At 45.7% G+C, this 23,592-nt stretch overlaps 1 protein-coding gene across 1 annotated transcript in view; it reads right to left on the bottom strand.

The window, feature by feature from the left end:
* PNPLA7 (patatin like domain 7, lysophospholipase) overlaps positions 1-23,592 on the bottom strand; it is a 92,584-nt gene that overhangs the window by 25,168 nt on the left and 43,824 nt on the right. The window contains exons 19-23 of the mRNA XM_087704698.1: positions 21,909-22,022; positions 14,902-14,962; positions 12,266-12,415; positions 3,620-3,683; positions 1,352-1,520 (exon numbers count right to left, since the gene is read on the bottom strand). Coding sequence (XP_087560824.1) covers positions 1,352-1,520; positions 3,620-3,683; positions 12,266-12,415; positions 14,902-14,962; positions 21,909-22,022 — 558 coding nt within the window. The remainder of the gene's footprint in view (positions 1-1,351; positions 1,521-3,619; positions 3,684-12,265; positions 12,416-14,901; positions 14,963-21,908; positions 22,023-23,592) is intronic.

The following is a 23,592-nucleotide window of genomic DNA, read 5'->3' as shown; positions in this document are numbered from 1 at the left end:
AGGTCATGGACCTTGTTCGGACCTAGGCTTCCTTAAAAAGCAGTGCATGCGGGGGACGCCGGGCCCCGTTGTACCGTACTGGTTGCAACGGGATCGGGAACCCAACACTGAAGCCAACGGTCGTACGTCGAGGACGACCGCACAGCAAATAAAATCCAGAGGACTGCTTTCCTAAACTTCGTTCTCACCCAGGCTTCCTTTGAAAGCATGAAGCGGAGTCTGGGTCCTGGCAAACCCACTTTTATTTACATGACTTGTGAATTCCTTTCATTCACAGTCCACAAGGCTTAGCAAACAGTCTTTCAGAGGAATGTTTATCCACACGAACCTTATCTCGCTTGGAGAGTTGCCAGATAACTAGTTTCCAAACGGCAGGGCAAGGCAAAACTTGGCACAGTCTCTCTTATAGTCACAAACAGAACTTTCCACTCTTGAAACGACCGAAGGAACGAATCGTTTCCTGCAAAAGCCCCCTCCCCTTTCGCTCCTCTTTTGCTTCCTTGGGAGGGGCCAATCACCGCCAAGGTGTGGCTTTACTCCCAAGTCGACCCCGATTCCTTAGTTGTTCTTGTCTTCTGGCTGCTCTGGACACGCGCACACTGGGAACAGGCTCCAGCTGTTCTTCTGCCTCACTGCTGTCTATCTCCCTCTCTGCCTCTGATGCAGAGCCCTCGTCTGAGCTTCCCTCAGCCCCCAGGACTGGCCCATGCTCCTCCCCAACCTCCTCACTGTCCGACTCTGCTGCCAACTCCGGCGGGATACAACAGATCTTAAGAGTGTCCGGTGGGCAGGAAGACAGCAAGGATGAACTCTCCTTAGCACTTTGCAGAGTAGATCTACACAAGCACTCCTCTACTTGTAAACAGTTCAGTTAGTGACCATTGGAAGTTACAACAGTATTGGGGAGGGAAATGACTTATGTACGTTTTTCACACTTATGTGGCATTCCCATGATCACACGAGCAAAACTCGGACGCTTGGCCACCGGCTCGCATTTATGACGGTCACAGCCTCCGTTGTGTGTGTGTGTGTGTGAGAGAGAGAGAGAGAGAGAAAGAGAGAGAGAGGTGATCCCACCCTTTTGCAACCTCGTGACAAGGGAAGCCACTTAACCACGTTACTAACTGAACAGCTGTGCAGATTCACTTAACGGCGGCAAGGAAGGTCGTACAATGGAGTAAAACTTACTTAACAAATCTATCCCATTTAGAAATTTCGGGGCTCCGTTGCGGTTCGTTAAGTCAAGGATTATTGGGACCATTTTATCCCCCCCAAGTTTGAAATTGGATCTAACAAAGCCGGAATCAAAAATCAATCTCTTTTTTTAAAAACTTCTTCCAATGCGTCTCACCTCTCCGACGGTCGGCTCCTGCTCCCCCAGGCCCACGATCAGGATGCAGTCGGCCTGCCGGATGCAGCGCTGAGTCCAAGGGGTGAGGCTGCTGTCTGACTGGTAGAGCACAATGCGATGCACATCTTCCTGTTGGCCCAACCAGCTGGACAACCGGTACTCATGGATGCTAGGGAAGGAGAACGGCAGAAGAGGGAGGAGAAGGCTGTGAATTTCTTTGAAGTGGGTCACACAGCATCAGGTGCAACCTGCTGGACAGGTGAGAGGCCTAGAAGAACCTTCCTAGTCGCACATATGTGCTAGTCATTCCTGACTCTAGGGGGCGCTGCTCATCTCCGTTTCAAAGTCGAAGAGCCAGCACTGTCCGAAGACATCTTGGTGGTCATGTGGCCAGCATGACTCAATGCTGAAGGCGCATGGAACGCTGTTCCCTTCCCACCAAAGGTGGTTCCTATTTTTCTACTTGTATTTTTTATGCGCTTTCAAACTGCTAGGTTGGCAGAAGCTGGGACAATTCACGGGACTCACTCCGTTACGCGGTGCTAGGGATTCGAACCGTCGAATGGAGCGAATGGAGCTGGCAGAGAGAAAGACCGAGGCAGAGCCTGGGCCGGCCGTCAGCCCTCAGATGGAGAGTCAACAGCCCCCAGGTCTGGAGGTGGCTGATGAGGAAGAGGAGGAACAGCTGGGTCCAGTGCCTGACGTATGAATGCGCAGAAGGCAGAGGAGAGGAGAGCAGTGGAAATCTATGGGCTGGTTCTTGGGACAGAAGAGCCACTGCTGCTAGTGAAGCCCCACTCTAGCTTTAGGGATAAAAGGCAGGGGGTTCAGAAGAATAGATGTGATAGAAGAGAGGAGAGCAGTGGAAATCTGTGGACTGGTCCTTGGGACAGAAGAGCCACTGCTGCTAGCGAAGCTCCACCCTTGCTCTGAGGATAAAAGCGTTAATATGGGCAATCCTTCACTTACGACCGCTGCCGAGCCCAAAACTTATGTTGTTCAGTAAGCGAGTTTTTTTGGGGGGGCAGGTTTGTTCAGGGAATGGCTGCAGTTATAAAATAAGTCACACGGTTGTTAAGCGAATCTGTTTCCCCCCCTGTTGCTTGTCAGAAGGTCGCAAAAGGGGAAACCACGTGACTCCGGAACCATCATAAATGTGAGTCAGTTGCCAAGCGTCTGAATATAAATCACGGGGCCGTGGGGATGCCAAAATGGTCATAAGTGGAGGACTACCTTTATCAGGTTTTTCTTTCCAATCAAGTTTTTTTTTTTTTTTTAAATACAAATGGTTATAGGAACAAAGCGTTGCCTGGATCTTTTCTTTTACATCTTGTCATTCACAGAGTCCATTTTACATCATAGTTTTGTTTTCACTTTCAGCCAAATAATTCTCTCCCCTTATTTTTCATCCCTATGGTTATTTTTTTCCTTCATAAACAGTATCGTCAATTTGCCCCTTCACAGTTATGCCAAATCTTCCTTTCTTATTTTCTCCATTGGTATAGTTTGCTATAAACAGCATACCTCCTCTAATTCAATTTAAGCATACAGAGCATTTCTTTCGATTTTTTCCTACCATCCACAATACACTATCATTTCTTTATTTCTTAATTAGTTACATCACAACAACAATCTTACTACTATTCTCTTTAGTCTACTGATGTAACTCTTTTTTCCCTTTCTTCCTCTTTTAACCGTTTTCTCTTGGGTTCCCCAAAATCCCAGTTTTAATTCTTTCCCTTCTTCTCCCTCTTTTCCCTAACTTTCCCCCATTTGGGGGGTTTTTGTATCTTTTCTTCAGTGTATTTACTTTCATTATTCTAGTAACTTTCCCCAGGGTTTCCCATGTTCTCCTCCTTTCCTTACTATTTTGCGGTTTCCCTTTTGGGAGCTCTCCCCTTTATCTACTTTTCCTTTGTGACTGAAAATCCCAGTGAAATCTTCTATCTGCTTTTTATTTTCAGTACTTCCTTTTCCACCTTGTCTTCCTGTCCCTCATTTATGTCCCCTTTTACTTCCTCCTATTTCTTGTTCTGTATGATTTCCTAGCTTTCCTTTACCAATTAAAGTTTCACACCCGCTTTTCAAACATCACAAATAATACATCATACATCCAAAACTTCGTTATGCAAGTTTAACTCTTTTAACATACATTTTTTTAAATTTTGGGTTATACCACATTTAGTTGCAAATTTAGGATCTTCCCTGTGTCAAGGTTTTTTTTTTATGGCTTGCTGACATGGTTAAGGGGACGATGACGGTCCTCACCTGTCTAGAGCTGCGGAGCCCAGCTGCTGCTTGATGTTGTCGCTTGTGAGCAGTAGGGTAGGACCTAAGAAAAAGACAATAAGGCACTTAACAAACCGGGCCAGAAATGAAAAACAAAGCTCAGTGGGATAATGCTATTGAGATTTAGGGAGGTACAGAAAGAGTAGAGAGGGGAAAAGGAAAATGGTATCTGTTGTGGCCCAGCAGGAGCCGTTGGAACTGCCACCAGACTCTGACAGCGAGGAGCCCTATGAGTCGGCTCTGGAGGATGTGGAGGATCCTGGACAGGGTTCCAACTCTGAGCAGGGTGCAGAGAGAGCCTTGGACCAGTGGGGAGGAGACAAGGGAGAGTGACCCAGAAGCCAGCAGTGAGTTGTTCCTGGATGCACGCCATCGAAGAGCTACTTGTGTCAGGAGCAATTACAGGAGGTAATTGCGCTCAGTTGATGGTCATTAGGCTCCTCTCCAGACTATAAAAAAGACTGCTTGTGACACGCCCTTCTTGCCGAAGTCAACGCTTTGACTAAAGAGAACGTAACTACCTTGGCAGGCTGGATTGCTGCCAAGGTTTGTCTGAATTGCTGCCAAGGTTTGCCGGACTTGCTGCCAAGGTCCTTATTTGTTTGTTTTGCTTGGCTTTCAGCCACCGAGATTCTGGTCTTGCTAATTAAAGTACATTCTAGTTGAGCTTGTCTCGGCTTTCGTTACTGGACGGAGGAGGGGGTCAGAAGAGGTATCCAAAAAAAGAAGCTAGCCAAAAATAAGAAAGAAACAATGGGGGGGGTGGAAAAGGAGAGCAATTCAAACAATCTATCGAAAAGGGATGGAAAAAATTCAGAAGAAAAGATACAAGGCATATAAAAAGAAGAAAGAAAATATAGGAATTGGAGAGCTGAGGTGGCGCAGTGGTTAAATGCAGCACTGCAGGCTACTTCAGCTGACTGCAGTTCTGCAGTTCGGCTGTTCAAATCTCACCGGCTCAGGGTTGACTCAGCCTTCCATCCTTCCGAGGTGGGTAAAATGAGGACCCGGATTGTTGTTGGGGGCAATATGCTGACTCTGTAAACCGCTTAGAGAGGGCTGAAAGCCCTATGAAGCGGTATATAAGTCTAACTGCTGTTGCTATTGCTATTGCTAGATTAGCAGAATGAAATGAAATTAGCAGAATGAAATGAAATAGTTTAAACATTAGATATTTAAGTATCTAATTTAGTATGTGCGTAATTAGGATGTGTGTGAGCTATATCAATACTTTTAAGTGTGCAAAGTAATTATGTTAAATGCTTGCCATATAAAAAACTGAATTCGAAGACACGTCACTTGTAGAAAATAGATGGAAAAGGAATGATGAGTTTGGTTTATCTTTAAAGGGGAGAAAAAAATGATATTGTTTCTGTATATAATCAAAACTAAAAGTTGGAAAATATGAGAAGAAAAGTAATACGGCAAAAAATTGAAAAGGGAAATATAACGTACAATCAATTATGTCTATGTGACAATGTTAAAGGAGAAATCCGGACAACGCTTTGTTCATAAAAGAATTTTAAATTATGTAACAAAAAAACCTGCAGTGATGGAACACTTGCTACTTCTGGAAAGAAGCTGTTTCTCTAATTTATTGTTCTCACTGCCAGGAAATTTCTTCTTAGTTCTAGATTTAGGTTTCGTTTTTAGATTGTGTCTCTCCTTGATTAGTTTCCATCCATTGGTTCTTGTCCTGCGTTCAGGTGCTTTGGAGAATAGCTTGACATGCATACACACACACCTCTTCTCTATGACAGCTCCTTAAATACTGGAAGACAGTTATTATGTTCCCTCTCCAATCCTTTTCTCTCTCTCTCTCTCTCTTTCTTTTCTCTCTCTCTTTCTCTCTCTCCAAAGCACGTGAGGGCAGGACAAGAAACAATGCTTGGAAACTAATCAAAGAGAGAAGCAACCTGGAATTAAGGAGAAACTTCCTAACAGTGAGGACAATTAACCAGTGGAACAGAAGTTGCCTCCAGAAATTGTGGGCCCTCCAACACTGGATGTTTTTAAGAAGAGAATCACTTATCTAAAATGGTATAGGTTCTCCTGCTTGGACAGGGGGCTGGACTAGAAGACTTCCAAGGTCCCTTCCAGCTTATTCTATTCTATTCTACTCTATTCTATTCCTTTTTTCTATTTTATTCCTATTCTATTCTACTCTATACTCCTACTCTACTCTATTCTATATTCTATTCCTAAATTCTATTCCTAAATTCTATTCCTAAATTCTATTCCTAAATTCTATTCCTAAATTCTATTCCTAAATTCTATTCCTAAATTCTATTCCTAAATTCTATTCCTAAATTCTATTCCTAAATTCTATTCCTAAATTCTATTATATTCCATTCCGTTTTTCTATTCTATTCTTACTCCTATTCCTATTCTATTCTACTCCACTCCTATTCTACTCTATTCTATTCTTACTCCTATTCCTATTCTACACTACTCCTATTCTATTCTACTCTTATTCTATTCTACTATACTCCTATTCTACTCCACTCCTATTCTATTCTATTCCATTCCTATTCCATTCCTTATTCTATTCTATTCTACTCTATTCCTATTCTACTCTATTCTATATTGTATTCCTAAATACTATTCCTAAATTCTATTCTATTCCGTTTTTCTATTCTATTCTTACTCCTATTCCTATTCTATTCTACTCCACTCCTATTCTACTCTACTCTATTCTACTCTATTCTTACTCCTATTCCTATTCTACTCTACTCCTACTCTTATTCTATTTTACTATTCTACTCTACTCCTATTCTACTCCACTATTCTATTCCTATTCTATTCCTTATTCTATTCTACTCTACTCTACTCCTATTCTACTCTACACCTATTCTAATTCTATTCCTAAATTCTACTCCTAAATTCTATCCTCCATCCCTATTCTATTTTCTTTCACCCATGTTACAATTAGCCTGCATACATTCGGTGGTCTACGTTTCTCACTTGTGGCCCACGGATGAGAGAGACAAAAAAAAGAGCCAGCACGCTTTCAATCAACTCTCTGCCGCGTTGCTTGGTGACGAGAGACAGCATGCCCTAACTTGCGAGCTAAGTTCCACCGCAGCCCTCGCCCGTTGTCAACCAAATCTTTACTTTTGCATTTTTGGGGAGGGGGGTATCGCACCTCCTAACTCCTGGGGACGTTTCCCCTCCCGTTTTAGGATCCCCCATTACAATTCTGTGTTTCCTGCGAAAAAATAAAAATAAAAGACAGCTGAATGGGCAATTTGGATTTCTAGGAGAGTGATGTAGCTCGTCAGCGTGTTAAATTGGGGGGAGGAGGGGAAGAGAGATATTAAATTAAAAAGAAGAAGAGCCGGAGAGAAAAGTCAGCAGCGATATGGACAGCCGTGCTGGGGAAACGTGGAATAGAAACCACGCCAAAAAATATAGCCTTTGAGCCACATCAATAAGCTCATTTTCTTGGAACGGAGCGCTACCCCCGAAGGGGGAAAAAAAGAGAGGTTGCTGAGGGCCGAAATGCACACCGACACACCTGGGGAGGCGACAGGACCATAGAGTCCACGTCAGGCTGCAGGGAAGAGCGGTCTGAATCAAGGAGGAAAAGTTGGACAGAGAGACGGACACACGTAAGAATCATGGTGGCGGAAAGGACCACGGAGTCCGACCCTTTGCTGAAGGAGGAAGTGGAGGAGACCTTATATACCATCTCAATTGGCTGCCCAGTCTGTTTGAGAAAACTTCCAGTGCTGGAGCCCCAAAACTCATTGTTCTGTCAGGAAATTTTTCTTTAGTTCTAAGTTGGAACTTTCCTTCCTAAATGTCCATCTTTTTTTCTTCTTCATGTCTTGAACTCTGGGGCTTTGGAGAATAGCTTGATCCCCCCCCCCTCTCTATGACAGCCACTCAAATACTGGAAGATTGTCCCTCCAATCCTTCTCTCTCTCTCTCTCTCTCTCTCTCTTTTTTTTTCTCTCTCTCTCTCTCTCCTAGTCTTTCTCATTCTCTCTCACTTTCCCTCTCCCTGTCTTTCTCTCTCTCTCTTCTAGTCTTTTTCTTTCTCGCTTTTCTCTCTCTCTTATCCTCTTCCAATCTTTCTCTTTTCTCTCTCCCAGCCTCTCTCTCTTTCTCTGCCACTTTCTCTTTCTCGTTTTTCTCTTTCCCTCTTCCAATCTTTCTCTCTCTTTTTTCTCTCCGTCTTTCTCTCTCTCTCTCCTAGTCTTTCTCATTCTCTCTCTCTTTCCCTCTCCCTGTCTCTTTCTCTCCTACTATTTCTCCTTCTCACTTTTCTCTCTCTCTTACCCTTTTCCAAACTTTCTCTTTTCTCTCTCCCAGCCTCTCTCTCTTTCTCTGCCAGTCTTTCTCTTTCTCTCTCCTTCTCTCCTAGTCTTTCTCTTTCTCGCTTTTCTCTTTCCCTCTTCCAATCTTTCTCTCTCTTTTCTCTCTCTGTCTTTCTCTCTCTCCTAATCTTTTGCCTTCTCATTTTTTCTCTCTTTCCCACTTCCAATCGTTCTCTCTCTCTGTTCTCTCCTTCTCTCTCTCCTTTCTCACTTTTCTCTCTCTTTCCCTCTCCCTCTTTCTCTCCTAGCATTTCTCTCTCTCCTTCTGTCTCTCCTAGTCTTTCTCTTTCTCATTTTTTAGTCTCTCTTCCAGTCTTTCTCTCTCTCTCTCTTGTCTCTCCCAGCCTCTCTCTCTTTCTCTCTCAGTCTTTCTCTCTCTCCTTCTCTCTCCTAGTCTTTCTCGCTTTTCTCTCTCTCCCAATCTCTTTCTCTTTCTCTCTCTATTGTGGTGATTGTTAGTAATCTCCCTCAAAGAAAAACAGCAGGTGGGAGAAAAGGAACACGGAATTATTGTACAAAGCTGCAAAAAAATCCCTTTGCATTTCTCCTGGGCAGGAGTTTCAATTAGCTTCTCTTATTCCGTCACGATCTGAAATTCTGTCTTTGTTCCGGTTATATTCGAATTTCCCCCCTCCTCCTTAACATCTGTTTCTTCCCTCTTTTCTTCCTACACAGATCATTCCGGCTAGACTAAATCAGAGCAGGCCAAAGAATTTCAAGATTGCTCGTGAGGAGCCAAAAAGATAATAGTTTGAAAATGTGAGCAGATACAAAATCTGAGAGGGTGCTGCTGTGTTTTTTTAATTAGTTAGGACTTTTTATCTGCCTGGATGTTTTGTTTTCACGTACTTATGTATTTGCGCAATCTGGAACGCCACCTTTTGAAATGAAAATACAGACAGTCCTTGAGTTATGACTATAATTGGAACCCCAATTTCCATGGCTAAACAACAGTGGCTGTGGAAGTGAATCGGACTCGATTCTACAACATTTTCTGCCAAGGTTGTTAAGCAAATCACTTCAGTTGTTAAGTGAACCATGTAGTCATTAAACAAATCCACCCTCTCCCCCCCCCCGTGACTTTGCTTGTCAGTTGTTCTCTGAGAAGGGCGTAAAGGCAATCATATGACCACAGCATGTGGCAACTACCATTAATAAATTGATCTTATTTTTATTTGCTCGTTAAATTGGTTTGTTGAGGCCCAGCGTTGTCAGGCGAGAGAGAGAAAAGAGAAAGAGAGAAAAACAGAGAAAGAAAGAAAGAAAAGAGAAACAAAGAGAAAAGAGAGAGAGAAACAGAAAGAGACATAAAAGAGAGAGAGAGGAGAATGTGAAAGAGAAAGAAGAGAAAGAAAAGAAAGGAGAGAGAAAAGAGAGAGAAATACAATAAAAAACACACAGAGAGAGAAAGAAAGTGAGAGAGAGAAAGAGAAAAGAAAGAGAAAGCGAGAAAGAAAAAAACTGAGAAAAAGAGAAAGAGAGGGAAATACAATGAAAAAGATGCAGAGAGAGAAAGAAAAGAGAGAGAGAGAAAAAAACAGAGAGAGAGAAAGAAAAAAGAAATAAAGAGAAGAGAGAAAAACAGAGAGAAAGAGATAGAAAAGAGAAAGAGAAAGAGAGAATGAGAAAGAAAGAGAAAGCGAGAAAGAGAAAAAACAGAGAAAGTGTGTGTGGAGTGGGGAGGGAATTGACACACACACACACACACACACATATACTGATTTGCTTGTTGTCAATCATCTCGGTCTACAACTTTTCACCCACAAAATCATTTCCTGCCATTCCAACTTTGAGCCACGGCCTGCTCCCATTAGAAGATTTACGATGCCCAACTGGCAGTCAGGAGAAGAAGGGAAAAAAAACATTTTATGGCACCCGTCTTTTAATTCCATTACCGATTGTTTAAATGCATTTTGCGGCAGGACGAGAGATCGGTGCCGTCATAAAGCCTGCCCCGTTGTGCCAGATTTATACAGATTTATTTATTTACATTGGTGGGAGATGGTCCGGCTGGCCCTCGGCCGTCCGGGCAGTTTCCCTCTCTGCAGTGGGGCTACCACGGCAAAGTGAAATGGGCACGACACACACACACACACACACAAACACACACACTCACAGTCTTTTGCCAAACAGCAGATGCTTTTTGTCTGACATCCTTTTTTAGAGGACAGAAAAAGCATCCACACAGTCGGCTACCATTCCCTTCCATCTCTCCACCTCTCCCCCCCCCCATCAACATTTCTGGATGAGTCATCATTCCAGCGCATAAAGGAAAGCTGCATGTGCAGCTCACATCACACGCGATCCGTCCGTCCCTTTGCTGGTACACCGTTCTTAGATCTTAGACGGGGGCTCCTTCCCAAGAGCTGCTGCAGTTTTCTTGGCCAAGATTTTCAGAATTATTATTATTATTATTATTATTTGGCAGAAGTGGCTTGCCATTGCCTGCTTGCCTAGGGCTGAGAAGGAGTGATAGGTTCCAAGGCAGAGGTGACGTTCAGCAGGTTCGGGCCAGTTCTGGAGAACCGGTAGCAGAAATTTTGAGTAGTTCGGAGAACCAGCAGATGCCCCCTCTGGCTGGCCACGCCCCTGTCTTTTCTCTGCCTCCAGAGTCCCAGCTGATTGGGAGGAAATGGAGATTTTGCAGTATCCTTCCCTTGGAGTGGGGAGGGAATTGAGATTTTGCACTATCCTTTCCCTGGAGTGGGGTGGAAATGGGGATTTTGCAGTATCCTTTCCCTGGAGTGGGGAGGGAATGGAGATTTTGCAGTATCCTTCCCCTAGAGGGGGGAGGGAATGGAGATTTTGCAGTATCCTTCCCCTGGAGGGGGGAGGGAATGGAGATTTTGCAGTATCCTTCCCCTGGAGGGTGGAGGGAATGGAGATTTTGCAGTATCCTTCCCCTACCACGCCCACCAAGCCATACCCACAGAACCGGTAGTTTAAAAAAAATTGAATCCCACCACTGGCCCAAAGTCACTCAGATAACTTCATCATTCGAACTCACAGCCTCCCTGATTTCCAGCCTGACACAATCACCGTGACACCAAACTGGCTCTCGACCCAATATTATCACCAGCTAAAGATGATTCGCTCGAGCATTAAAAATAGATCTCTGTTATTAAAATTAACAGAGAATTATGACACCATTAAGTGTCAGGTGGCAATTGAAAAGGGCTTGGCAGCTTTCCAGGAGATCTCGGATGACCTGTCAGCTAAGGAACGAAGAACGATCTGCTTTGAGTTATCATGACTCAGAAGACGTGATGAAATTCACTCTCCACACCAGATTAAAAAAAAGGCAAAGCGAAATACACAGGAGGACACAAATCCTACTTCAGGGGTGGCAAACCTTTTCGGATACTGCCCAAACCGGAAGAAGTGTGCATATATGCTGGAAACCTGAAGAACAGGTGGCCGGCACATGGATGCCAGTTTTTGGCCTCTTTGGGGCCATTTTCAGGCTGAAAAACAGCCCCCCAATAGCCTGGAAATGGCCCTGGAAATGGTCCAAAAAACAGCCTGAAAATTGCCCAGAAAAGAACCTGATAATAGCCAGGATAACAGCCTGAAACACAGCCTCTTTTTTGACCATTTTGTCAGGCCATTTCAGGCCATTTTCAGCCGAAAAACAGCCCCCAAATGGCCTGAAAATGGCCCCCAAAATGGCTCAAAACAGCCTGAAAATGGGTAGGAAAACAGCCTGAAAAACAGCCTCTTTTTAGCCATTTTCAGGCCATTTTCAGCTGAAAAACAACCCCCAAATGGCCTGAAACGGCCCCAAAAATGGCTCAAAACCAGCCTGAAAATGGCCAGGAAAACAGCCTGAAAAACAGTCTTTTAAAAAGCCATTTCTCAGGCTTTTTCAGCCTTAAAACAGCCTGAAAAACACCCTCCTTTTTGGCCATTTTTCAGGCCATTTTCAGCCCAAAAACAGCCCCCAAATGGCCTGAAAATGGCCCACAAATCAGCCTGGAAACGGCCTGGAAAACAGCCTCTTTTTTTGGCCATTTTTCGGGCTGTTCTCTGGCACACAGGTGCCTGCGAAGACCAGCTGGCCAGCGCACATGCATGCACCAGAAACCAGAAAAGCAGCTGGCAACGGCACACATGTCCACAGAGAGGGCTCTGCATGCCACCTCTGCCATAGGTTTCCCATCACAGCCCTACTTGGACATCACAACGTCCGGGGGCCATTCCAGCATTATTCAATTTTGAGATGTATCTCCTGGGCGTCCAGATCCCTCCCATTATCTCATGGGTGGGGGTCTGAAGCCACCCAGAGCCCGCAGGGGGGTCTTACCAATGGCGCAGAGGGCATGCTTGAGTTCCAGGGTGAAGGTCGAGAGGGGCACCTCTTCTGAGACGGGCATGATGGCCACCGTGGCGAGGTTGCTGGCTGGGTTGCTGGCGTCCCACTTGCTGCTGGGGGTGTGTAGGCCCAACTGGTGCCCTGGGGAACAGAAAACCAGCTGGAGGAGACCGTAGGCTGCTTGCCCGTGTTCCCAATTGGAGGATGAGGGAAGAAGCACCCAGAACCATATCAGAAAACTAGCATTAACGTAAAACGTCAGAAGATGGACCCAACTCTCAGAGACGCAGTAGAATTAAAGTATTAAAGACTTATTAAGCGCTCTGAAAGAATCTGAACTACTAACGGTCAAAGGAAATGAGCGGGAGATAAGAAAAAAATTCAAGGTGGCTGGACTCAGATCTCTTGTGGGAGCGCAGGGATTCGTGACTGATGACGCATTTGACCCCCTCCCTCGGGCTCATCTCCTACAGGACATATTGTTAACCTGGGGGTGTTTTTTTTAGTGTTTTAATGGTTTCTACCGTTATTTTATTCTTTTAAAATAGTTTCTTCATTGTAATGTAGGTTTCTGAATTGTGAGTCACCCAGAGATGGAAATCAAATCAAATCAAACTGGTCAATCAATCAATGCAAAACAGAACACCCGTTGCTGAACCGCGAGCTTCTTTTCAAGATCTGCGAGAGTTACCGCTTTGTTAATCATTCATAACGAGGATTTCTGTGGCTAAGCCAGTTGTTAAATGAATCACGCCCAAATCTCAAACCTTTTCGTGACTCACTGCAATTGTTGAGTGAATCGAAAAGGACTGCAAAGTGGATCTGGCTTCTCTCAGTGGTTTGTGTGTTGGATGCTGGGAAGTTCCCAAATGGTGATCATGTGGACACTGCAACCTTCATAAATTCGTGCTGGTTGCAAGCGTCTAAATTTCGATCACACAACCGTGGGGATGCTCGTCATGGTCATAACTGTGATAGCTGGTCATAAGTGCCACTGTAACTTTTAAGGTCAAGGTTCCCCTCGCAGATCTAGGCCAGTTGTTCCTGACTCTAGGGGGTGGTGCTCATCTCCGTTTCAAAGCCAAAGAGCCAGTGCTGTCTGAAGACGTCTCCGTGGTCATGTGGCCGGCATGACTCAATGCCGAAGGCGCACGGAACGCTGTTCCCTTCCCACCAAAGGTGGCTCCTATTTTTCTGCTTGCGTTTTTTACATATTTTCGGACTGCTAGGTTGGCAGAAGCTGGGACGAGTCACAGGAGCTCACTCCGTTACGCGGCGCTGGGGATTCGAACCGCCGAACTTCCGACCTTTCTGATGGACAAGCTCAGCGTCTTAGCCCCTGAGCCACCACGTGAGAGTCACTTTTATCAGTCGCTAATTGAACAGTGAGTAAGTCAAGAAATACTCTGTACTCTGAACCCCTTATTGTAAAGGTCAGCTCTGAAAGCTGGATGGGCAAAGGGGAAAAGCGCACGCAACCGACCTCCTCTGTGTGGCACCTAAATTCTGGAATGTTCTCCTTGCTCGGCGAGAGCATTTAAGCAGCCAAAGGAGACAAGAATCTCATTCTTCCTCCCCCCCCCACACACACACAACCTCACTGGGCTTTTTGAGTGGGATTCATAATCATGGGTATTTTAACTATTCTGTCTTTTCCTTTGACTGGCAAGACACCTCGAGCGCCCTAAGAATAGAAATGCGGGGTGTATAAACCAAATATAGGAAGGAAGGAAGCCACAGCTGAGGTGGGTGAAGAAAAGATACGTGGATTGATGAGGTAGGACAAGGAGAAAGAGATTTCCAGTGGTGAAATTCAAGTGTTTTTACTACCCGTTCTGTGGGCATGGCTTGGGGGGTGTGGCAGGGGAAGGATACTGCAAAATCCCCATTCTCTCCCAACTCCTGGGGGAAGGATACTGCAAAATCCCCATTCCCTCCCAACTCCTGGGGGAAGGATATTGCAAAATCCTCATTCCCTCCCCATTCATTCAAAATCCATGGAGGTGGGAGCCAGATTTGACTTCCCAAACCCGGTTATTAATTTAACTGGGGACGCAGTGGCTCAGGGGCTAAGACGCTGAGCTTGTCGATCAGAAAGGTCGGCAGTTTGGTGGTTCGAATCCCTAGTGCCGCGCAACGGAGTGAGCTCCCATTCCTTGTCCCAACTTCTGCCAACGTAGCAGTTCAAAAGCATGTAAGAAATGCAAGGAGAAAAATAGGAACCACCTTTGGTGGGAAGGAAACAGCGTTCTGTGCGCCTTTGGCATTGAGTCATGCTGGCCACATGACCCCGGAGACTGGCTCTTCGGCTGGGAAACTGATGATGAGCACCGCCCCCTAGAGTTGGGAATGACTAGCACATGTGTGTGTGGGTAACCTTTACTGATTTAACTACTGTGGAGCTTCACTTCACGAATGTGGCTTGGAAAGTCGTAAAACGGGACAAAAGCTCACTGAACCATTTTCTTACTTAGCAAGATCAATTCTGGGCTCGAATTTTGGCCGTAAGTCAAGGACAGCTGGGCTGTCCCATTCTTCCACCCCTAATTGCATGCACAAGCCATCCCGCGTCCCACCTACCCAACCCCAAGGAGCAGGAGAAAGAGCCAGAGCATCCCGTATCCTACCCCCTTGCTGTAGATTTCCAAGGATTTTTTCACCCAGCAAATGGATAAGCCGCGTCACGACCTGGAAAAGGAAAGAGAGGATGGGAGAGAAAAACAGATGTAATTAGGCTTGTCTCTTCTTAAAACCTCCAGTGTAGGCCTTTTTACAAGTCCACCATATATGATAATACGTAGCATCAGTACAATCACATCTCCAGCATTTAGGTTGTAAATTCGGATACATACAAGCCAATTTTTTAGGATCTAAATGCCATCTATAAAACATCTTGTAGAAATTCTCTCTCAGATTTTGGACTTGCGTAAATTTGACATTTCTTACCCATATCTTTCCCCACGTATCCATCATTATTGGTTCTTCAAAATTTTGTGCCCACTTTTATCATACAGTCTTTAACTAATTCGGTTTCAGAATCTATTTCGATCAGTATATTATATAACCTTTTTATATGCATTGGGCTTTGATCCCTAATTTGCTTTATTAGATTGTCTTCATTCTGTGTGATACCATTTTCCTGGTCTTTTTTCCATCTGGCCTGTAACTGACTATATCAAAGCATTTTGGATAAAAATATGGTGGATTATGCAAAATATTTTTAAAAAGAGGATAAAGTTTACTCCCCAGTTATTTGTGTTAGGTATAATTACAGATTGTACAGTTATAGAGACTAATTTGATTCTGAATTTAACAACGGCAGCAAGATTGTTGGTGGCGCAGTACTGGAAGAAGGAAGATTTGCCTACTATTCAAGAATGGACGTTAAAAGTAAGAAACTTAGTAGAGATTGGACCTGGGTACTTGAGAGACCGCCTGCTGCCAATTACCTCCACTAGACCGATTAGATCCCACAGATTAGGCCTCCTCCGAATTCCATTCGCCGGCCAGTGTCGACTGGCGACTACCCGGAGGAGAGCCTTCTCTGTGGCTGCTCCGACCCTCTGGAACGAACTCCCCGTGGAGATTCGAACCCTCACCACCCTCCAGGCCTTCCGCAAAGCCCTTAAAACCTGGCTGTTCCGACAGGCCTGGGGCTAAAGAGCAGTTACCCCCGTCTCGAATGGTATGACTGTTGTGTGTTTTAAATTATGCATTGTTATGTGTCGTTTTTTTTAATTTTTTGTCTGTATCCCCCTTCCCTGGTTTGAGTTGTGAGCCACCCTGAGTCCCCTTCGGGGGGGAAAGGGCGGCATATAAATATAATAAACAAACAAACAAACAAACAACAAACAGATGGCTAAAATATCAGCATATCTCAAGGATCATTCAGACGAGAAATGTAAGCTGGAACGGAGAAGATGGATTGATTATATTCAAAATAAATATGGGACTAAGAAACTCCAGATAGCTTTTGACTGAATGAGCAAGGAATGATACAACTTGTTTAAAGTCAGCTTTACAAAAGGGGAGTTAAAGCACAAGTGAGGGATGATGCTAAAGTCTGTTAGTTTATTTTAGAATATGGTTGTTAAATGTTTATACCCTGTATTTGCTCTGGGAGGTTGGGGGGGGAGTGAGGTTGGGGGGCAGGTGGGTTGGGGGGGAGGTATATATTTGTAAAACTTTTTAAAAAACTTTTAATTAAAAAAAAAACCCTCCAGTGTTGGAATATTGTGTGGGCAGGAAGAGAACAAGCATGGACCTTCCCTAGTAATTCATAGTACATATTTACAGTTATGCAGATTTTTGTTTTATTCTGGCAAGATTCCGTCTGCTGGCAAACAACAATTAAAGACACTTGTCAGAAGTAACTCTACATGTTTTGGGGGAAATGGACATTTTACTATATTCTTAAACGAGGAATCAAAAGTTGGCTTTCTTTATATGCTTGGAATATATACGCTTCTTCGTATATATGTGTATTTTTAATGGAGGAGAATTTTTGTAGCTTAAGGATGAAATGAAGGCTCCTCGGTGCTCTCTGAGCTTGGTTGCTTTCTTGCAGTGACGTTTCGTCACCCAACTAGGTAACATCATCAGTGCTAGAAGGGAATGGGCTTTGCCCTCTCCCTTCTAGCACTGATGATGTTACCTAGTTTGGGTAATGAAACATCAGAAAAGAGGGAGCAGTTAAACTCAGAGAGCATCAAGGGACTCTCATTTCTGTTTTCCTTTTGCTTTCTTTACATTTTTTCCCCACACTTACAGATTAAAAGAGTTGGAAGGGACCTTGTAGGTCATTTAGTCCAACCCCCTGCTCAACCATTTCTGACAGAGGGCAGTCCAGTCTGTTCTTGAAAGTTTCCAGGGATGAAGCTCCCACAACTTCTGAAGGCAACTTCTGTTCCATGGGTCGACTGTTGTCACTGGCAGAAAATTCCTCCTTATCTCCAGGTTGAATCTCTCCTTGGTCAGTTTCCATCCATGATTCCTTCTCTGCTTTGGAGAATAGCTTGACCCCCTTCCTCTCTATCCCTGTTTTCTTTTTTCCCTCTTCATTGTTTCTTTGGATGGTGAGTTTATGTGGGTTTCTTTTACGTGCGTGCTTTGGGGAAATGTCATAAATATCACTGGAACGAAGGAACCCCATGTGTCCTGGTTCCTGGACTGTCAGATGGGCGAGAGGCAGGCCGGTGGCGTGAATGATGTTCAGGACCCCTGCGTGAACTTCTGAAGCCCAGGAAGGTCAGGGAGGGAGGGTGGGGAACAGAGGGGGGGGCTCTGCAGTCTGGCTTCACATGACCACGATGGGTTTGAAAACAACTGTGGAGCCCCAGCGCAGCATGCTGCCTTCTGCCACTGGGTGAGTCACTCTGTGGCTGCTATGGCAACCTGGCAGGAACATCAATTTTGGGTTGGAACAATGCGTCTGGCACGCATTCTGCTGGGGAGTTTGAAAGCTGCTTTGCTTGGGGAAAGGAGGCATGCTGTCCCACCCGCCCCCCTTCCGTGGAAAGAGAGGAAAAACTTCCATTTCTAGGTGCCTAAGATGTCAGTAAACACATTTTTCAAAGAAAGAAAGGAGAGAGAGAGAGAGAAAGGGTGGGAGGGAGGAAGGGAAAGAAAGAAAGAAAGAAAGAAAGACAGGAAGAGCAAGAGGAAGAAAGGAAGGAAGAGAGAGAAAGGAGAAAGAGATAGAAAGGAAGGAAGAGAGAAAGAAAGAGAAAGAGAGAAAGAGAACGAGAGAGAGAGAGAGGAAGCAAGGAAAGAAGAGAGAAAGAAGGAGAGAGAAAGAGAGAAAGAGAAAACGAGAAAGAAAGGAAGGGAGATCGGGAAAGAGAGAGAAAGGAAGGAAGAAAGAAAGAGAGGGAGGGAGAAAAAGGAAGGAAGGAAGGAAGGAAGGAAGGAAGGAAGGAAGGAAGGAAGGAAGGAAGGAAGGAAGAAGCTTCAACAAGACAGCCAAGCTTTTTCTCCAGCAATTTTGCACTTCTTCAAATCTTGACAGCCAGCCAGGAAAGAAAAGGAATCCTGGCCACTTGTGGTATCAGGAGCGATCCGTCCTCTCCGGGCAGAGGATAATGTGCCTTGTAGTCTGCCGAGAACAAAGACACAGGCGGCTTAAAGTATTTGTGCCTGACATCTGCTCAGGTGGTGGAGGAGTGGTGCGGTGGCCTAGAGGTGGCGCTCTCGCCTCGCAATCAGGAGGCTATGAGTTCGAGCCTAGGTAGAGGCAGATATTTCTCTCTCTGGGCACGATGAGGATTTATCTGCTGAACAAAACTCCGTATTGGTGACAGGAAGGCATCCGGCCAGTAAAAACTCAGCTCCATTCAGTTGCCCAGACTCCACCCCGCAAGAGATTATGGGGTGCATTAAAAAGACGATGAATCTTATAAGCAGAATGGAAAAACAACCATGACCTTGTTCTGGTGTTTGCCTCACTTCCCAGACGGGTAGTCCTCGACTTACGACCACAATGGGGACCCAAATCCCCATCGCTAAGCGAGGTGCTTCTGAATTGAGCCCTTGCCCAATTTTCACAATCAGTTTCGCCACGGGGGTCGAGCGAATCGTTTCCGTTGTTAAACGAATCGCGCGGTCACTAAAGCCAACCTGGTTCCCTCCATTAATTTCATTTGTCGGAAGACACGTAGGAAGGTCACAAATGACGGGTCGTGTCACACACACACACACACACACACACACACACACACACACGGACGCTGCTACCATCGTTAAGTACGATCCAGTTGCCAAGCGCTCAGATCACACACGTGGGAAGGCCACAGTGGTCGTAAATGTGAGGATTGGGGATAGTTCCTTTTTTCCCCCAGCACGGTTTCAACTTCAAACATTCGCTGAACGCTTGTAACTCCAGCGCTGGCTGTAAAGCCAGATTTTTCTCCATCGTATCTAAAAACCTAGTTATTATTTTTGCTTTAAAAAAATGGATGCATTTTCTTCTGAGGCTGCTCAGGAAATGCCCTCAACGCACCCGGGAGAAAAATCTCCACCATCTTTGTGTTCGTTCGTGTCACAATTGGAGTGCAGCTTTCAGGGTGCTGCTTACTTAAGTAGGGCAGGGAACAATAAGTCAGAGGGAGCGCTGTGGCCCACTTCTCCGACGAAAAAAATCCACCCCAACCGCTTTGCTTAGCAAGAATAGACAGATGGAGCCGCCTTCTAAAAATAAACCAGCTTTCAAACGTAACGCACAAACCAAGTTGTCAAGAGTGACACACACCGGCAATCACTGTGCGGTGCTAAGGCCCCTGTGAAGTGAGCTACCCAATCCCACTGTGGAGGGATAATTCTTCACCTGAGTTTATTTATTTATTGTATTTAGTACAAATACAATAGCAGAGTTGGAAGGGACCTTGGAGGTCTTCTAGTCCAACCCCCTGCTTAGGCAGGAAACCCTACACCGTTTCAGACAAATGGCTATCCAACGTCTTCTTAAAGAGTTCCAGTGTTGGGGCTTTCACAACTTCTGGTGGCAAGTTGTTCCACTGATTAATTATTCTCACAATTTCTCCTCGGTTCTAAGTGGCTTCTCTCCTTGATTAGTTTCCACCCATTGCTTCTTGTCCTGCCTTCAAGTACTTTGGAGAATAGCTTGACTCCCTCTTCTTTGGGGCAGCCCCTGAGATATCGGAAGACTTCTATCATGTCTCCCCTAGTCCTTCTTTTCATCAAACTAGACATACCCAGTTCCTGCAACCGTTCTTCGTATGTTTGAGCCTCCAGTCCCCTCATCCTCTTGGTTGCTCTTCTCTGCACTCTTTCCAGAGTCTCCACATCTTTTCTACAGCGTGGTGACCAAAACTGAGTGCAGGGTTTATTAGAATTTGGGGACGAGAACAAAAGAATAAAAAATCCAGGGACAGGGACGATAGGCACATTAGCGCACTGATGCACACTCCCTCTACTAACCACTTAAGTACGATGCAAAGGTCCTCGGAAGTCAATTTGGGACTGAAACTGAACATTTGCAGCTGAAACAACTGAATCAAGTAGAGCAGGGATGGTGAGCATTTTCGGCACCTAGCGGGGAAAAAGGTTGCGCGAGAAACATCGCATGCATACGCACATCCTGGCCAGGGTGGGTCGCGCTCCGGGAAAGCCAAACTTCTGAATCCTAGCACGCATCGGTGACCAGAGATCAGCTGGGCGGCATGCAGGCACAGGCCAGTTTTTGGCACTGCCGTGCGCGAGAGGATCACACTCTTGAAAAGCCAAACTATAGCAATAGCAATAGCAGTTAGACTTATATACCGCTTCATAGGGCTTTCAGCCCTCTCTAAGCGGTTTACAGAGTCAGCATATCGCCCCCACAGTCTGGGTCCTCATTTCACCCACCTCGGAAGGATGGAAGGCTGAGTCAACCTTGAGCCGGTGAGATTAGAACCGCTGAACTGCAGATAACAGTCAGCTGAAGTGGCCTGCAGTACTGCACCCTAACCACTGTGCCACCTCGGCTCTTCCGGGGTTCTGGCGCGCATGCACACCCAACAATCCACTGGCTTTGCGTGTGCCCCACCGCTTTTCGGCACCGCCGTGAAAATGTGAAGGACAGCTGATTGTCGTCATGGAGGTAGTGCATTCCAGACTTTGACAATTCCACGACAGCAATCTTAACGTTTTACAGTCAAGTTAGAAATGGTTTACACCGAGTTTAAAGCACGTTTCAGAGCCTGCCTTATTGCGATTCCAACAAAACAAAGTCGTTTGCAGGTAAAGCGTGTAACTTTGCATGCAATGCCTAGAGTTGGGAGTTGGGGAGGGCAGGCAGTTCAGGGGCTGCCCTTGAAGAGTGTCCGAAGACTACAGCTGGTCCAGAATGCAGCCACGTGAGCGATAATATGTGTACCGAGGTACACCCATGTTACACCTATCCTCCGCGAGCTGCACTGGCTTCCTATTGGTCTCCAGACCCGCTTCAAGGTGCTAGTCATTACTTTTAAAGCCCTACATGGTATTGGACCTGGCTACCTGAGAGACCGCCTCCTGCCACTTACCTCCCAACGACCAATAAGATCACACAGGTTAGCAATAGCAGTTAGACTTATATACCGCTTCATAGGGCTTTCAGCCCTCTCTAAGCGGTTTACAGAGTCAGCATATCGCCCCCAACAATCCGGGTCCTCATTTTACCCACCTCGGAAGGATGGAAGGCTGAGTCAACCTTGAGCCGGTGAGATTTGAACCGCCAAACTGCAGATAGCAGTCAGCTGAAGTGGCCTGCAGTACTGCACCCTAACCACTGCGCCACTTCGGCTCGGTGGAGCCTCGGTTGAGCCTCCACTGGGTGCCGTCGACTGGATAATGCCGGCTGGCGGCTCCCCGAGGGAGGGCCTTCTCTGTAGCTGCACCGGCCTTGTGGAACGATCTACCCGCAGAGATCCGGACCCTCACCACTCTCCCGGCCTTCCGCAAAGCGACCAAGACCTGGCTGTTCCGGCAGGCCTGGGGCTGTTGATTAATTTCCAGCCCCACTTGATGGAATGGATGTTGTATTGATTTTAATTCTGTATTTTTAAATGTTTTAAATGCTTTTACTTGTTGTGAGCCGCCCAGAGTCCCTAGGGAGTGGGCGGCATACAAATTCTATTAAAGTTTAAAGACCTCCTACCTGGGGGAACTTGCGTTTGATGGAGATCAGCGCTCCCTCTGGGAGTTTGGCCAGCTCGGAATCCCGAACGGCGTGCACGGTGGTTGCCCTGGGTTGGTGAGTTAGTGCTTCCACCTGAGAGTAAAAGAGAAGCCAAAAATGGTTATTCAAATTGCGCCAGGAATCATTGACCCGAGAAGGGCCCCGGTCATCGCTCATTAACCAAGTTAGAATCCCGGATATTCTGCTTCTTTTCCTTTCACAATAAAACCCTTCATGGTATTATAAAGCCCTTCATGGTATTGGACCTGGGTACTTGAGAGACCGCCTGCTGCCAATCACCTCCACTAGACCGATTAGATCCCACAGACTAGGCCTCCTCCGAATTCCATCCGCCGGCCAATGTCGACTGGCGACTACCCGGAGGAGAGCCTTCTCTGTGGCTGCTCCGACCCTCTGGAACGAACTCCCCGTGGAGATTCGAACCCTCACCACCCTCCAGGCCTTCCGCAAAGCCCTCAAAACCTGGTTGTTCCGACAGGCCTGGGGCTAAAGAGCTGTTGCCCCCGTCTCGAATGGTACGACTGTTGTGAGTTTTAAATTATATATTGTTATGCTGTTGTTTTTTAAATTTCTTGTCTGTATCCCCCTCCCCGTTCGAGTTGTGAGCCGCCCTGAGTCCCCTTCGGGGGAAAAGGGCGGCATAGAAATTTAATAAATCTAATCTAATCTAATCTAAAACCTCCAGGGATGGAGCACCCATATCTTTGGCAGGCAAGGTGTTCCACTGACTAGCTGTTCTCACTGTCAGGAAATCTGTGCCTAAACTGCCTCCATTTCTTTGAGGAAATGTCAACAGAATATAATAGTTGGGGCCTTGGAGGTCTTCTAGTCCAACCCCCTGCTCAGCCGGGAAACCCTATACCATTTCAGAGAAATTAATCTATTCTTAAAAACTTTCCAGTGTTGGAGCATTCACAACTTCTGGAGGCAAGTTGTTCCACTGATTAATTGTTCTAATTTTCTCTTTAGTTCTCGGTTGCTTCTCTCCTTGATTAGTTTCCATCCGTTGCTTCTTATCCTGCCTTTGGAGAATAGCTTGGCTCCCTCTTCTTTGGGGCAGCCCCTCAAATATTGGAAGACTGCTATCATGTTTCCCCTTGTCCTTCTTTTCATTAAATTAGATCTATCCAGTTCCTGCAACCGTTCTTCATGTGTTTTAGCCTCCAGTCCCCTAATCCTCTTTGTTGCTCTTCTCTGCACTCTTTCTAGAGACTCAAAACTTTTTTTACACCGTGGTGACCAAAACTGGATGTTATTTTTTCTTTTAGCAAGTGACGTGAAGGAATAGGGCATCTGGTTTTTTTTTTAGCTGATTGCTTTTCACATCGAGGGCACAATGGAACAGCGCAAACAGTAGCCAAGCGGGTGGCTTCATCCAAAGTGTCTGGAAATGGGCGGATGAATGCTTCGGGATGGGATTGGAGAAGGAGAACGAAGAAGAGCCAAGAAGAACGTAACACTAGAGAATTCTGCAAGAACAGAGTGTCTCCTTCGAAAACGCTCTCAGGGCCACTCCTGCTTGCCAAAGGATCTCAATCGTACGGAAGAAAAGCCAACATTTCTGCTGCACCGTTGAGGCCGCCAAGGAACTTCGAGTTGAGCAAAGATGCAGAGTGCACTTACTCTCTCTCTCTCTCTCTCT

The sequence above is a fragment of the Thamnophis sirtalis genome, unplaced genomic scaffold (genome assembly GCF_051295495.1).
Source record: "Thamnophis sirtalis isolate CommonGarterSnake01/CBP01778 unplaced genomic scaffold, rThaSir2_p1.2 scaffold_2, whole genome shotgun sequence".
NCBI lineage: Eukaryota > Metazoa > Chordata > Lepidosauria > Squamata > Natricidae > Thamnophis > Thamnophis sirtalis.
The sequence above is the reverse complement of the archived record's forward strand: the minus strand, read 5'-3'. Positions and strand labels throughout refer to the sequence as shown.